The sequence below is a fragment of the Otolemur garnettii genome, unplaced genomic scaffold (genome assembly GCF_000181295.1).
Source record: "Otolemur garnettii isolate 467f Iridium unplaced genomic scaffold, OtoGar3 scaffold00152, whole genome shotgun sequence".
Lineage (NCBI taxonomy): Eukaryota > Metazoa > Chordata > Mammalia > Primates > Galagidae > Otolemur > Otolemur garnettii.
This window is the reverse complement of record NW_003852547.1, coordinates 287,217-300,363: the sequence shown is the minus strand read 5'-3', so window position 1 is coordinate 300,363 and position 13,147 is coordinate 287,217. Positions and strand designations below refer to the sequence as shown.

At 53.1% G+C, this 13,147-nt stretch overlaps 1 protein-coding gene across 4 annotated transcripts in view; it reads left to right on the top strand.

Moving 5' to 3' along the window:
- The first annotated feature begins 2,643 nt into the window (after positions 1–2,643).
- Positions 2,644–13,147, top strand: part of ATP1A3 (ATPase Na+/K+ transporting subunit alpha 3) — a 22,224-nt gene continuing 11,720 nt past the window's right edge. The window contains exons 1-11 of one of the 4 annotated variants that reach the window (XM_003799461.1): positions 2,644–2,848; positions 6,893–6,979; positions 7,077–7,136; positions 7,435–7,638; positions 8,787–8,900; positions 9,013–9,151; positions 9,556–9,669; positions 9,791–10,059; positions 11,960–12,158; positions 12,236–12,345; positions 12,425–12,559. In XM_003799461.1, coding sequence (XP_003799509.1) covers positions 2,843–2,848; positions 6,893–6,979; positions 7,077–7,136; positions 7,435–7,638; positions 8,787–8,900; positions 9,013–9,151; positions 9,556–9,669; positions 9,791–10,059; positions 11,960–12,158; positions 12,236–12,345; positions 12,425–12,559 — 1,437 coding nt within the window. In that variant the 5' untranslated portion in view covers positions 2,644–2,842. Of the gene's footprint in view, positions 2,849–3,424; positions 3,499–6,853; positions 6,980–7,076; positions 7,137–7,434; positions 7,639–8,786; positions 8,901–9,012; positions 9,152–9,551; positions 9,670–9,790; positions 10,060–11,959; positions 12,159–12,235; positions 12,346–12,424; positions 12,560–13,147 lie in introns of those variants that run through there. The other 3 variants (XM_003799462.1, XM_023518936.1, XM_023518937.1) reach the window with 3 other exon arrangements.

Sequence of the window (13,147 nt, the reverse complement as noted above, 5' to 3'; positions counted from 1 at the left end):
GACTCTGCCTGTCGAGGTGACAAGAATATGATTGCAGCCATTTCAGATTTTTCACTTTCTCTGTTCCACCCTTTGATGTCTCTTTCCCTCCCCCAACAACTTTCTGCTCAGTCTCTCTCTCTCTCTAATCTTTATCTCTGAGTCTCCTTAGTTTTCCAAACCTGTCTCTGCCTGGCTCTCTAAGTCCCTGTGTCTCTCTGTCACCTTCACTGAGTATTTCTGTTGCTCTGTCTCCTTCTGTTTTCTCATCTTTGTCTTTGCCAATATCTCTGTCTTTTTCAGTCTGTCTGTCTGTATCAGGCTGTCTCTGGTTCTGGACTGTGTGTCTGTTTCTCCTCTTATCTCCCATGCTGAGCTCCCCTGTCCCCCTCCATCCCTGTGACCTTCCTGAGTCTTCCCTCCTCACCCCCCTCTTCTGCAGAGCCTCGCTGGGAGCACGATGCACAGTCATCAGTCTCACCAGGCTTGTGTCTGAGAAGGGAGTGCATGAGGAGGGACATGAGCCTGTGTCTAAGGTAGGATGGGGGAGGCCCGAGGCCTCCCCCAGCCCAGCTGGAGAGCAGGAGGAGAAAGAGCCTAGAAGCTCCTGGAATCCAGACCTCCCCCACCTCCCCAGTCTTCTCTGTCTCCCCAGGCTTATCCTCTCTGGTCCAGGCCCCTACTTTCAAGCCAAGGTGTCAAGAGAAGGAAGGGATGACATGTTGACAAGCTCTCTCTCCCCCAGAAATGGGGTAAAACTGGGGAAGGGGCATCTGGGGCAATGCACTGGGGGTGAAAGATGTGGCTCCTCCCCCTTTCCCAATCTCTATGGCAACAGCCTAGTCTGCAGGCCCAGCCTCCCTTGCTGCAGAGTCAGCCTCCTTGTTACCATGGCAACACGGGACTGAGGGAGGGCTGGGGATGGGTCAGAGTACAGGATTGGGACTGGGTGCTGGAAGAATCCTTTGCACCTCCTATTCTGTCTCTGGCCCTGTCTATGCCCATCTCGCTGTGTCTCTGTCTCTGTGTCTCTCACTCTGGCCTTCAGTCATTCACACATTTCCCTGCCCAGATCCTTAACCTTCACCCCTCCCCACCCCCATGCATCAAACTCACACCTTATCCCTCGCTTGTGTCCCCCATACTTCAACTCCCATCTGTGGGGAGGAGACCCATATTCTGAGAAAACTACAATGTTGGGCTCTCTCTCCCTTCTACAATTCTCGGGGGGTGGTGTCTTGGGGTGTTCCTCATGGAGCAAAGTGGTATCAGGGTGAGTGTGGGAGACCAGGACTCCTCAGGCCCCAGAGGGTTGGTTGATAGGTGCGGTGTGTGGGCGCTGGCTGGGCATCTGTGTGTGCATACACATACTGTGATGGGGGTGTGTGAGTGAGGGCATTGGGGTGTGCTTGAAGGTGCAAAAAAGGTGTCTGCAATAGTGCTGCAATACGTGATGTGTGTATGTGTGGGAGGTGTGTGGGATGGTGTCATGTGACATGTCTGTGAATTATTGAGCTGTGAGTGTGCACACCTTTTTGTCTGTCATTCACAGTTATAGAGGATTTGGCAGTTTTGCATTGTGGGCCTTTGCTCATGCCCAGGCACACTGGGGAGTAGTGTGTATGATGATGTGTATGGATTGTAAGAGTGCCATAGTGTCCACAGAGGCTTACATGGTGTGTCTGAAGGTTAAAACCTGACAGTGCTGAGAGGAGGTGTTTGTTGTTTCATGGGCTGCACAGTATGGGTCTCTATGTAAGACAGTGCAAGGTTAGGTGAGGTAGATGTGTGTCTGACATACAATGTTCTGGGGTGTGTGTTCGTCTACGTGGCACTTTATGTCTGTGATTGTGATTCTGCTGTGTGTGTGATGGGTGTGCAAGGTGTGTGCTCTGTGTATTTCATACTCTGGTTGTGTGTGATGGGTACAAGCTTGTGTGTGAAGGAATCTGAGTGTGACTTGTGGTGGGGTGTGTGTGTGTGTGTGTGTGTGTGTGTTCCCAACATCCGGGCTACCTGTGTGAATGTTGTGTGTAACTGGGATGCTGGGCATTTTCTGGGCCTCCCAGGGCAGTCCTCTGGCTCTGTCATGTCTCATTGGACAGCTCAACCACAGTGGGGGATGGGGCACACAGTGAGCGATTCTCAGAGCTTCTTGCCCCAGTGCCCCTCCTCAGTTTGGGGGTCTTCCTTGCTTTCTTGTGTCCCCCTCCATTTTCCCCTCCTGAAGGGCCCTTCCCCTGGACAGCACCCCACATTTCTGCAGGGAAGCCCCTGCCTCACTGCAAAACAGGGTTCTCCTATGAGGCCCTTGCTTTATTGCAGTGGTTCACCGGACTTTCCCCCGACTCTGTGTCACCGCCCCTCAGAGCACCCCTCTCCCTGGTGTTTCACCCCCACACGGGAGGGGATTTCTGAGCTCTTTCCCTCAGCTCCCCCTCCTTCGACGCTCCACCCACATCGAGGGGGTCTCCAGATCTCCCTTTGCGTGGGTCCAAGGGAATTACCACCCCACCCCCCACCCCGCAGAGCTCCCCCTTCTCAGCCGCGCCGCCACTTTGCGGAGACTAGGGGAGGACAGCTGCAGTACCGGGGGCGGGGGCACGGGCCGTCTGTCAGAGCGGTGGCACCTCTGATTGGCTGGCGCCGGCCCCCCCGCCCCCTCCGCGGGCGCGGGCATATGAGGAGGCGGCGGCACCGGCAGCCGCAGCCTCTGTGCCGCGAGACCGACTGACGGACGGACTTGCGCACCCACAGAGGCGCGGGCGCTGCAGAGGCCCCCAGCCCGAGCCCGCGCCTGAGCCTGAGCCCTCCTTGAGGCGGCCGTCCGCCAGCCTGCCCCTCTCCCCACCGAGCCGCCAAGATGGGGGTAAGTGCTTGGGCCGGCGGGGCACTGCATGGATGTGACATTGTGGGTCCAGTGACATTGGGTGTGAGCAGGGGACAGGGTGTCCGGACCCCTGAGTTCAGGGCCGGGTCTTCAGGACCCCGTGAGCTGACTAAATCTGCCGGTCCTTGCGCTTGTATGGCTGATGTGAGCGCAGCACAGGGCCTCAGGGGTCGGCGGGGGTCTGTGGTGCATGTTGGCATGGCTTTGTGTGCCAGGGTCCGCGGGGGCATGCACAGTTCCTTGGCGTCTCTGTCTGACCTTGTGCTGTTGCATGTGTGCATCTGCCTGTGTGCGTATCAGCTCCTGGTTCTGTGAGGCCCTAGCAGCAATTGTGTGACCTCGGTGGTGTCTGAAAGTCTGCAATCGTGTCTGGGTGTGTCTGAGAACGTGTGTTTGTGCATCTGAGGTTGGTGAAGCACCCCCCAGCTTTGCTGGCTGGGTGAGGATAGGTTCAAACTGTGAGATGGACACCAGATGACCTCTCTTTCTCCTTCCAGACCTGGATCGGGGCGGGTGGGGGGGGGCTCTGCAGTGCGCTGGGACTTGGGGCTGTGATGTATGTGTGCAGCCCCTAATCTAGGGAGCAGACATGGGAGGCTGGAAGGAGGGGGAGGAACAGGAGAGCAGTGGTGGGGAGACTGAGCGCATGGCTGAGGGTGTATGTGTGCAAATGTGTGATGAGGGGAGCATGCATGCCTGGCTATGTCCTTGCCTCCACGTCCGTGTGTCCTTGTCTGTCTGTGAGTCTCTCCAGCAGATGCCGCCTCCTTCCATGGCTGACCACCTGACCCCTGATGCAGCCCTGGATTCCTCCCTGTGTGTCTGGGGTTGGGATGTGGGGAGGGAGGTCAGGGGAGGAGGTGGGTGGGTTGGAGTAAGTGGGATGAGGAGGCAGGGTGGGGATGGGAGAAGCTGATGGTGAGGGAATAGGAGGGATGGGGAGAAAGATGGCGGATAAAGGCTGATTGGCCTAGAGATGGAGGTGGGGGATGGGGCTGCAGATCTAGGGGGTGGGGTGGCTGAGGGGAGAGAATTGAGTTGGGGGAGGACTAGGGGAGAGAAGGGAGGAGGGGGTAGTCAATGATGGCTTTAAGGTAAGTGGAATATGGAGGGAGGGAAGCTGTGGACAGATTGGGGAAGAGGACAGAGGCTCAGTGCCCTAGAGAAGGAAGGGGAGGGGGTCTTAGGAAAAGAAGCAGGGATGGGGGAGAAGCAAAGATGGCTTAGAGATGGAGGGAGAGATGGAGAGACAGAGACATGGGAAGACAGAGAGAAATGAGCAGAGAGAGGGAAAGACACTCTGAAAGAGATGGACCAGAGACATAGACAGAGACAAAGAAAGAGACAGAGACAAGCAGAAAGACATGGAGACATAAAGAGAGATGAGACATGAGTGAGACTAATGTCAAGAGACATTGAGAGAAACAAAATGAGAAATTGAGGCTGAGATGAGAGACACAAGGACAGCCATATCCTATCCAGACAGTCAAAGTCAGCCTGAATGACAGGAAGAGGATTCAGAGGGTAAAAGGGGAGATCAGGGGAGAGATACTCAGAGATGTCCACCTCAGGTACCCATGGGGGTGGAGCAAGGTGCCAAAGCTGCATGAGCTAGTGCCAGCATAAAGGAGAGGCGGACAGCATGAAAATGGCGAGGAGCTGCAGAGGCGGGCTACAGCGAGACAGCCGTGTCCCCCACCCTCGGAGGTGCTCCCACCTGCAGTGCACCCATCTGGGCCTCCTGCCTTGACTGGGAAAGCCTCAGCTGCCCACTCCAACAGATGGAAGCCCGCCCTCAAGAGAGTCTGGTCATTGCAAGGGCAAGCAGAAGCCATGACTTGCATGCCAGGGACCTGGGTGCCCCAGCTCCTCCTCCCTCAGACTCAGGGGTCCAGGACTCAGCCCCTCCTCTCTCAGAATCCAAGCATCTGGGCCCCACCCCAAGCTTCCACAGGGACCCAAGTATCAGCTCCCAAGCCTTCCCTAAGTTTTCAGGGGTAGTTCTCCCCCACTCCTGCCAGACTTCCAGTGCTCTCCTCTCTTGCTTCCCTGAACATTTCTTGACCCCATGAATTTATTGCTTCATATCTCCCTACCCACAGTCTACCCCATCTGTGCTGAGACCACCCCTAGCACTGGAGTTGTGTGGAAGAGTGGCCTGCTTCCCTGTCCCCTAGCCTCTGTGCCTCCATGTCTGAGACGCAGTGTTGCTGCAGGGCTGGCCCTGGGCCAAGCCTCCCTCCACTCCCTATGCCCCTCTTTGAGGCTCCCATATCTCCAGGCTGAAGCCCCTCCCCACACCCCCCCAGACTCAGCATCCAGGTCTGGAGGCAGACAGCAGGCAGCTCAGGCCCTCTACAAGGTCACGAGGAGATTAGCGCTGAGCCGAGCTGAGCTGCGGATCCCAGCTTGGCCCTGGGCCCATAGGATCTGTCAGCGGCCCTCTGCAAGGGCCTTGCTCCACCCTTCCTGCCAGCCTCGGACACAGCCCTCCCCATCTGCCCAGGACCCCAGACTGGAACTTCAGTCAGTCCCATCACACCACACTCAGGTCAAGCCAGGCCTGGGGCTCCTGCCTCTTGCTCTCTTCACCCCAAATCCATCTTGCTCCTGCCTGGCCCCCAGGGACCTAACCTTATCCACACCACACTCAGGAGCACCCATGGACCCACAGAGGAGATTCCCAGAGAGACTAAAAGGAAATTCCAGGGATAGAAAGTAAGAGAGACACAGACAGAGATAGAGGAGACTCTAGAGATGGACAGTAAGATAAAGAGACAGATAGACAGACATAGGGAGGAATAGCCCAGAGAGAGACGGTGAGGGGGAGAGGGAGAGACAGAGATAGAGAGACAGACACAGGGATATCCCAGAGAGAGATAGTAGGAGACAGAGATGTCCCAGAGAGATATAGTAAGAGAGAGAGAGATAGAAAGGAGATACCAGAGTGAGACATTGAGAGAGAGAGACATAGGCAGAGATAGAGGAGAGGTCCCAGAGTAAGACAGTGAGAATGAGAGAGAGACAGAGAACAGATCCCTGAGAGAGACAGTGAGGAAGAAAGAGGGAAAGACTCGTCCGAGGTAGATGGAGGCACAGAGACAGAGATATCTCTGGACAGTAAGAGAGGGAGGAGATATCAGAGTGAGACATGGAGAGAGAGAGAGAAACACAAATAGAGAGGAGATCCCAGAGAAAGATAGTGAGAGAGAAACAGAGACAGGGATATCCCAGAGAGAGACAGTAAGAGAAATAAATATCGAAAGGAGATTCCAGAGAGAGACAAACAGAAAGAGAGACAGAGATAGATCTCAGAGAGAGAGGGAGAGATATAGCAGTAGAAATATCCTAGGTAGAGCTAGGGACAGAGATAGGAGTCCCAGAAATAGTGAGAAAGAAAGAAAGATCCCCAGAGAAAGACAGACAGGGAGACAAGCAGGTTAAAACAGGAAGCGAGACAGACACATACACCAAGTGTCCCAGAGAAGGAGACAGCTTGAGAAATGAAGGTAGAGACATAAGGACAGAGAGAGTGTGTGCAAAAGATGGAGAAAGAGGCAGAAAATACTTAGAGATGATCTAAGAAGCCAGCAGACACAGCGTCAGGGCAATAAGAACCCGGAGACAGAAGCTCAGCCGGGCCTGGGGAGAGGCAGCGAGAAGAAGAGAGACATCCATGGGACAGACAGACAGAAAGAGCCAGAGATCAGAAAGATATGAGAGATATGCAGAGTGACCCAAAAACAGGGAAAAGAGATGGAGAATGACAGAGAGACAACATAAAGTGAAGAGAGAGACATCTAGGGAAAGAAACAGCGTGGAGAGAGATCAAAGGAAAAGGAGAGATGAAACAGAAAAAAATATCTGGAGAGACAGAAAGACCCAAGAAGGAATAGAAAGAGAAAGACAGAGACATCAAGGGACCAGGAGGAGAGCCAGGGCACGGAGGGCCGGTGTCCCCCTGGAACCCCTTCTCGCCCGCAGTCTGGTCGCTCTGACAGCTATCGTGTCGCCACCTCGCAGGACAAGAAAGATGACAAGGGCTCGCCCAAGAAGAACAAGGCCAAGGAGCGCCGGGACCTAGATGACCTCAAGAAGGAGGTTGCTATGGTAAGCCCTGCTGAGTGCCCCAACACCCTCCCAGCGAGCCCCCAGGCTCTGGTTGCCCTAGGCACTCACCCACATCCCCCAAACTCCTGTTCCTCAGACAGAGCACAAGATGTCAGTGGAAGAAGTCTGCCGGAAATACAACACAGACTGCGTGCAGGTGGGACTGGCTGGGGCAAGGGCTGGGTCTCACACTTCTGTGTCTGAGGGAGGAAGGGCTGGAGCTAGACCCCTGGGTCTGAGGAAGGAGGGGCTGGGGTTGGGACTCTTGGGCTTGAGGGAGGAGGGGATGGGGCTGGATCCCCAGCTCTAAGGGAGAAAGGGCTGAGCCTAACTAAACCCTGGGTCTGAGGGAGGAGGGACTGAGAGTAGTCTTCCTGGTGCTTGGGGGTGCTGTTGAGGGCTTGGGACGCAAGGGCTGCTCAGGGAGGGTTCTTTATGAGTACTTTGTCCCCCAGGGTCTGACCCACAGCAAAGCCCAGGAGATCCTGGCTCGAGATGGACCTAATGCACTCACACCTCCGCCTACCACCCCAGAGTGGGTCAAATTCTGTCGTCAGCTCTTTGGGGGCTTCTCTATCCTGCTGTGGATTGGGGCTATCCTCTGCTTCCTGGCCTATGGCATCCAGGCGGGCACTGAAGATGATCCCTCTGGCGACAACGTGAGTGCGCTTGCCCTTCATGGTTAGGAACACACTAGCCTCTACTTCTCCCTATTCATTTAGACTTTTCAAAGTCCATTCTCCTTTTTCTCATTCAACTTTCACAAACATTCAGTGGATGAATCAGAAAAGATAAGAGGAAAGGCCAAGAAAGGCCAAGTAACATGTCCAAGGTCACACAGTAGGATGTGTGATCTGGAGCTCTGTCCCAAGCCTATGTGACCTCGGTGCCCCTGGGAACAGACTCTGTAAAGTGGTCATGTACCAAACAGACACCATCAGGTGGGCAGTTACTCAAAGAGTAAGTGTGTTCACATAGAGACCCAGGCTCACCCACCTACTAGGACATCAGGGCCTGTCCACCCACTGAGGGGACATGTGTGGGACATGGTCCTAGCAGATCCTATACCCACAAACACAGACCCACACACTTACTACACAGAGATCCTCACATGTGTGGGCATCCACACATCGAGAGCCAACCCAGACCGTCACCCTTGTGACGGCAGATTCAAACACATCTACCTCATTCAGACCCACAGACACAGACTGACATAGGCAGACACAGAAATTCATGTGTGACAAACACACACAGAGATGCGGGCATAACCTGGTAACAGGGACACGAAAAGCAAGCAGAGACAGGCAGAATTCTCAGAAATTAAAACCTAAGCAGTCAGACAGACAGACAAACAGATATCCCCAGGGTCTGGGACATAAGCTGACCAGTAGAGTCAGGGACAGAGAGGGACAGAGACAGAGATCCACATATAGAGAGTTAAACACAGTGTGATACATCTAAAGCCAGGCACATAGTTAGACAGACACACAAACCTACACACAGAAAGAAACACACACACACACACACAAAATAGAGAGATCTATAGACCCCAAGACTCAAACACACCTATGTGTAGAAAAAGGGACTGAAACACAGGCACACAGACACACAAAGAAAACTTCAACACACACAGACAAGACAGACTCAGACACACAGATCCTTCCAACCCTGGGGTCAGATACACAAGTACAGACTCCTGATGACACAAAGCTCCCTTCTGAGATTCCACCAAATTCAAGGGTGCACTGGTAGTCAGCAGCTCTGAGCGGCCTGTGATCCCACCTCTCTCTCTATGTCTCCTCCTCAGCTGTATCTTGGCATTGTGCTGGCAGCTGTTGTGATCATCACTGGCTGCTTCTCCTACTACCAGGAGGCCAAGAGCTCCAAGATCATGGAGTCCTTCAAAAACATGGTGCCACAGGTGAGTGCTGCCCAGGAAGGGCAGATAGGGGTGAGCAGGTAGGGAGGGCCAAGCCAAGTGACACCCAGGTAGAGGGAGGCTGGGAAGTGACTCTTCTCCATCCTATTCCTAGCAAGCCCTGGTGATCCGGGAAGGTGAGAAGATGCAGGTGAATGCTGAGGAGGTTGTGGTTGGGGACCTAGTGGAGATCAAGGGTGGAGACCGAGTCCCAGCTGACCTTCGTATCATCTCAGCCCACGGCTGCAAGGTGGGTCTGGATCTGGGTCCCAGCTCTGTCTTCCCTTGGGCAGTCTAAGGGTCAAGGACCCCAGCCCCTCCTCCTTCAGACCCAGGGTTCCAAGTGTCAGCCCTACCACCCTCAGACACAAAGGTCTAGGTCCCCGCCCTTCATCACCCAGGAGTCAGGAGTCTGGGGCCCAGACCTCACACCTTTGAGACCCTCAGATACCTTAGACCTTGGCAAGCAGCCCTGTATCTTCCCTACCTTCAAGATCTCAGCATCTTCTCTCCCAGATACCACTCACTCACCTGGGCATGCAGGCTTTTAGCTGTCACCTTCAAAGACAGTCTTCAGCCCCAATGCCTCCTGGACAAATGCCCTTTGATCCTAGACCCTGGGCTGAACCCTCTGTCTGTTTTACCCACCCCCAGGTAGACAACTCCTCCTTGACTGGTGAATCTGAGCCACAGACCCGCTCTCCTGACTGCACACACGACAACCCCCTAGAGACTCGGAACATTACCTTCTTTTCCACGAACTGTGTGGAAGGTGAGGCAGGGCATGGAGGGGACATTCAGGTGGGGCAGACAGAGGTCTGTGCCTCAAGGTGTCAGGCCCCTCAGAACTTCCCTGACTCTACCTTGTCTCACCTAACTCTTCTGATCCACAGGCACGGCTCGGGGCGTGGTGGTGGCCACAGGTGACCGCACTGTTATGGGCCGCATTGCCACCCTGGCATCAGGGCTGGAGGTGGGCAAGACACCCATTGCCATCGAGATTGAGCACTTCATACAGCTCATCACTGGTGTGGCCGTCTTTCTGGGTGTCTCCTTCTTCATCCTCTCCCTCATTCTTGGATATACCTGGCTCGAGGCTGTCATCTTCCTCATCGGCATCATCGTGGCCAATGTCCCTGAGGGCCTTCTAGCTACTGTCACCGTAAGGGCCAGACCCCTAGGTCTGAGGGATGAGGGTCTGGGGATCTGGACTGCAATGTCCTTGATAAGGACAATTTGTGCACTGAGGGCTGAGCTGCCTAGGTCCTGAATAAGGAGGGACCCAGAACTCAGAGGGCCTCATTAACTAAGCAAATAAACAGATACAAACAAAACCTTAAGGAACACTGCAAGACATAAAGAGCTAACAGTCCTATCACTTTTTAAGTTAACTTATAAAATTAAGAAACACACTCAGTGAGGACGTTGGCTTAGGCCTGTAATCCCAGCATTTTGGAAGGCCAAGACAGGAGGATTGCTTGAGGCCAGGAGTTCGAGACCAACCTGGGTAGCATAGCATAGCAACTCCATCTCTACAAAAAATTAATAAATTAGCTGGGGCTTGGTGTGGTGGCTCAGGCCTATAATCCTAGCACTCTGAGAGGCCAAGGCAGGAGGATCCTTTGAGCTCAGGAGTTAGAGACCAACCTAAGCAAAAGTGAGACCCTATCTGTACTAAATATAGAAAAATTAGTTGGGTGTTGTGGCAGGGGCCTATAGTCCCAGCTACTCGGGAGACACAGGGGGAGAGATGGGGTCACAGGCCACCCAGAGCCTCTGACTACCAGCCCACCCTTGAGTTTGGTGGAATCTGGAAAGGGAGATTTGTGTCAAAAGGAGTCTATACTTGTGTATCTGACCCCAGGGTTGGGAGAGTCTGTATATCTGAGTCTGTCTTATCTTTGTGTGTCTGTGTGCTGAGGTGGGAAGATAGCTTGAGCCCAGGAGTTTGTGGTTGCTGAGGTAGGCTGATGCCATGGCACTCTAGCCTGGGTAACAGTGAGACTCCCTCTTAAGTAAATAAATAAAGAGTTAGCTGGGCTGGTGGTACACCTCTCTCATCTCCGCCACTTGGGAGGCTGAGGTGGAAGGTCAAGCTCAAGAGGTTGAGATTACATGAGGTTATAGTGAGCTGTGATCTGGCCACTGCAAAGCAGTATGAGACTGTGTCTCTAAAAAAAACAAACAACAACAAAAATAAAAACACTCATTCACAGTAAAACATCTGAGGACTATGTCAAGTTAAAAAATAAAATAGCATTTTCTCTCTTGCTGCCCAGCCACCAGCCCCACCCCAGAAGTATGGTCTTGTGCTGTCCCCCTGAGAGCTGTGGGCATATTAATTAATGTTGCTTTCAAGATACATAGAAGGAACCATCCTAGAGAGACCATTATGCTCCTTGATTCTTTGACTTAATGTGTTGTGCAAAATTTTCCGTATTAGCCTGTTCACAGCTAGCCTATACCAAGAGGCTGTTCATTGGCCAGCATTGCACGCACAAAATAGTCTGATGATTCTGGGCAAACTGAACTCACCCTTACCCACTGCACCCAGATTGTGTCTCCCAGAAGTCCTTCTAAACCTCATTCAACTCCTACCCCCCAACCCAAAGGTAACTTCTAACCTGGCTTCTAACAGCGTAGATTAACTTTGCCTGCTTTTGATCTTCACATTAATGGAATAATTCAGTATGAACTCTGAATTTCTGGCTCTTTTTTACTAAACATTACATTTTTAAGCTTCATCCAGGCAGGCAGCAGGGATTTATTTTTTTCATTGAGGTATAGTAGTCCATGTTTTATTCCACAATTTATCCTTTTTGCTGCCAGTGGACATCTGGGCTGTTTTCAGTTTTGGATTATTATAAATATTGCCGCTATGAATATTCTAGAATATATCTGACCAGGGAGTGGCATAGTTGGGTGCTCCCTCATACTTCCCAGCACCCCCCACATTCTCTTTAGGCTGAGCAATTGGTTTGTGGCCACTCACAGGGCTCAGCCAACTCTACCGCCGGGCTTCTACTTGTAACTCACCTGCACTTGCAACATTCATCCTTCAGGTGTGTCTGACGCTGACTGCCAAGCGCATGGCTCGGAAGAACTGCCTGGTGAAGAACCTGGAGGCAGTAGAGACCCTGGGCTCCACATCCACTATCTGCTCAGACAAGACAGGAACCCTCACCCAGAACCGCATGACGGTTGCCCACATGTGGTTCGATAACCAGATTCATGAGGCTGACACCACTGAGGATCAGTCAGGTGAGCGGGGACCCAGGGTGGACATTGTGGGGACCTGACCCTAGGGAGCCCGCAGCCCTCACACACGCCTCCTTCAGGGACCTCATTTGACAAGAGCTCGCACACCTGGGTGGCCCTGTCCCACATCGCTGGACTATGCAATCGTGCTGTCTTCAAGGGTGGCCAGGACAACATCCCTGTGCTCAAGGTGGGTCCAGCTGCCAGCATCCTTCTGTCTGTGTCTACCCCTCTGCTGTACCTGCTCTGATGGCCCCTTCTCTCCCCAGAGAGATGTGGCCGGCGATGCCTCTGAGTCGGCCCTGCTCAAGTGCATTGAGTTGTCCTCGGGCTCTGTGAAGCTGATGCGTGAACGCAACAAGAAAGTGGCCGAGATCCCCTTTAATTCCACGAACAAATACCAGGTACTCTGGGGCTTTCCGGGAGAGCTGGGCTGGACCTCAGTGTCTCTGTAAGGCCTGTAAAGTGGTCACCTCTGCCCCACTGCCCTCCTGTTTTGGACTAGTTACTGACCTTCTCAGAGCCTCAATTTCCCCATCTATAAAATAGGAATAATAATCCCCCCTGATGGGGAGAGCAACAGGAGAACCCAAGAGTGAGAGTGAGAGGCAAAGGGTGGGAACTAGCCAGAGATCTCAGGGGCAGGGCAGCACTTTTATTCATTCAACATATTTTTTTTTGTTTTCGAGACAGAATCTCACTATGTCACCCTGGGTAGAGTGCCATAGTGTCACAGCTCACAGAAACCTCCAACTCTTGGGCTTAAATGATTCTCTTGCCTCAGCCTCCCAAGTAGCTAGGACTACAGGCGCCCATCTCAATGCCCAGCTATTTTTTTTTTGTTGCAATTGTCATTGTTGTTTAGCTGGCCTGGGCTGGGTTCGAACCAGCCAGCCTCTGTGCATGTGACTGGAGCCATAACCACTGTACTACAGACACCAAGCCACATTTTTTTGCTTTTGTGGCTTTTTTTTTTTTTGAGACAGAGTCTC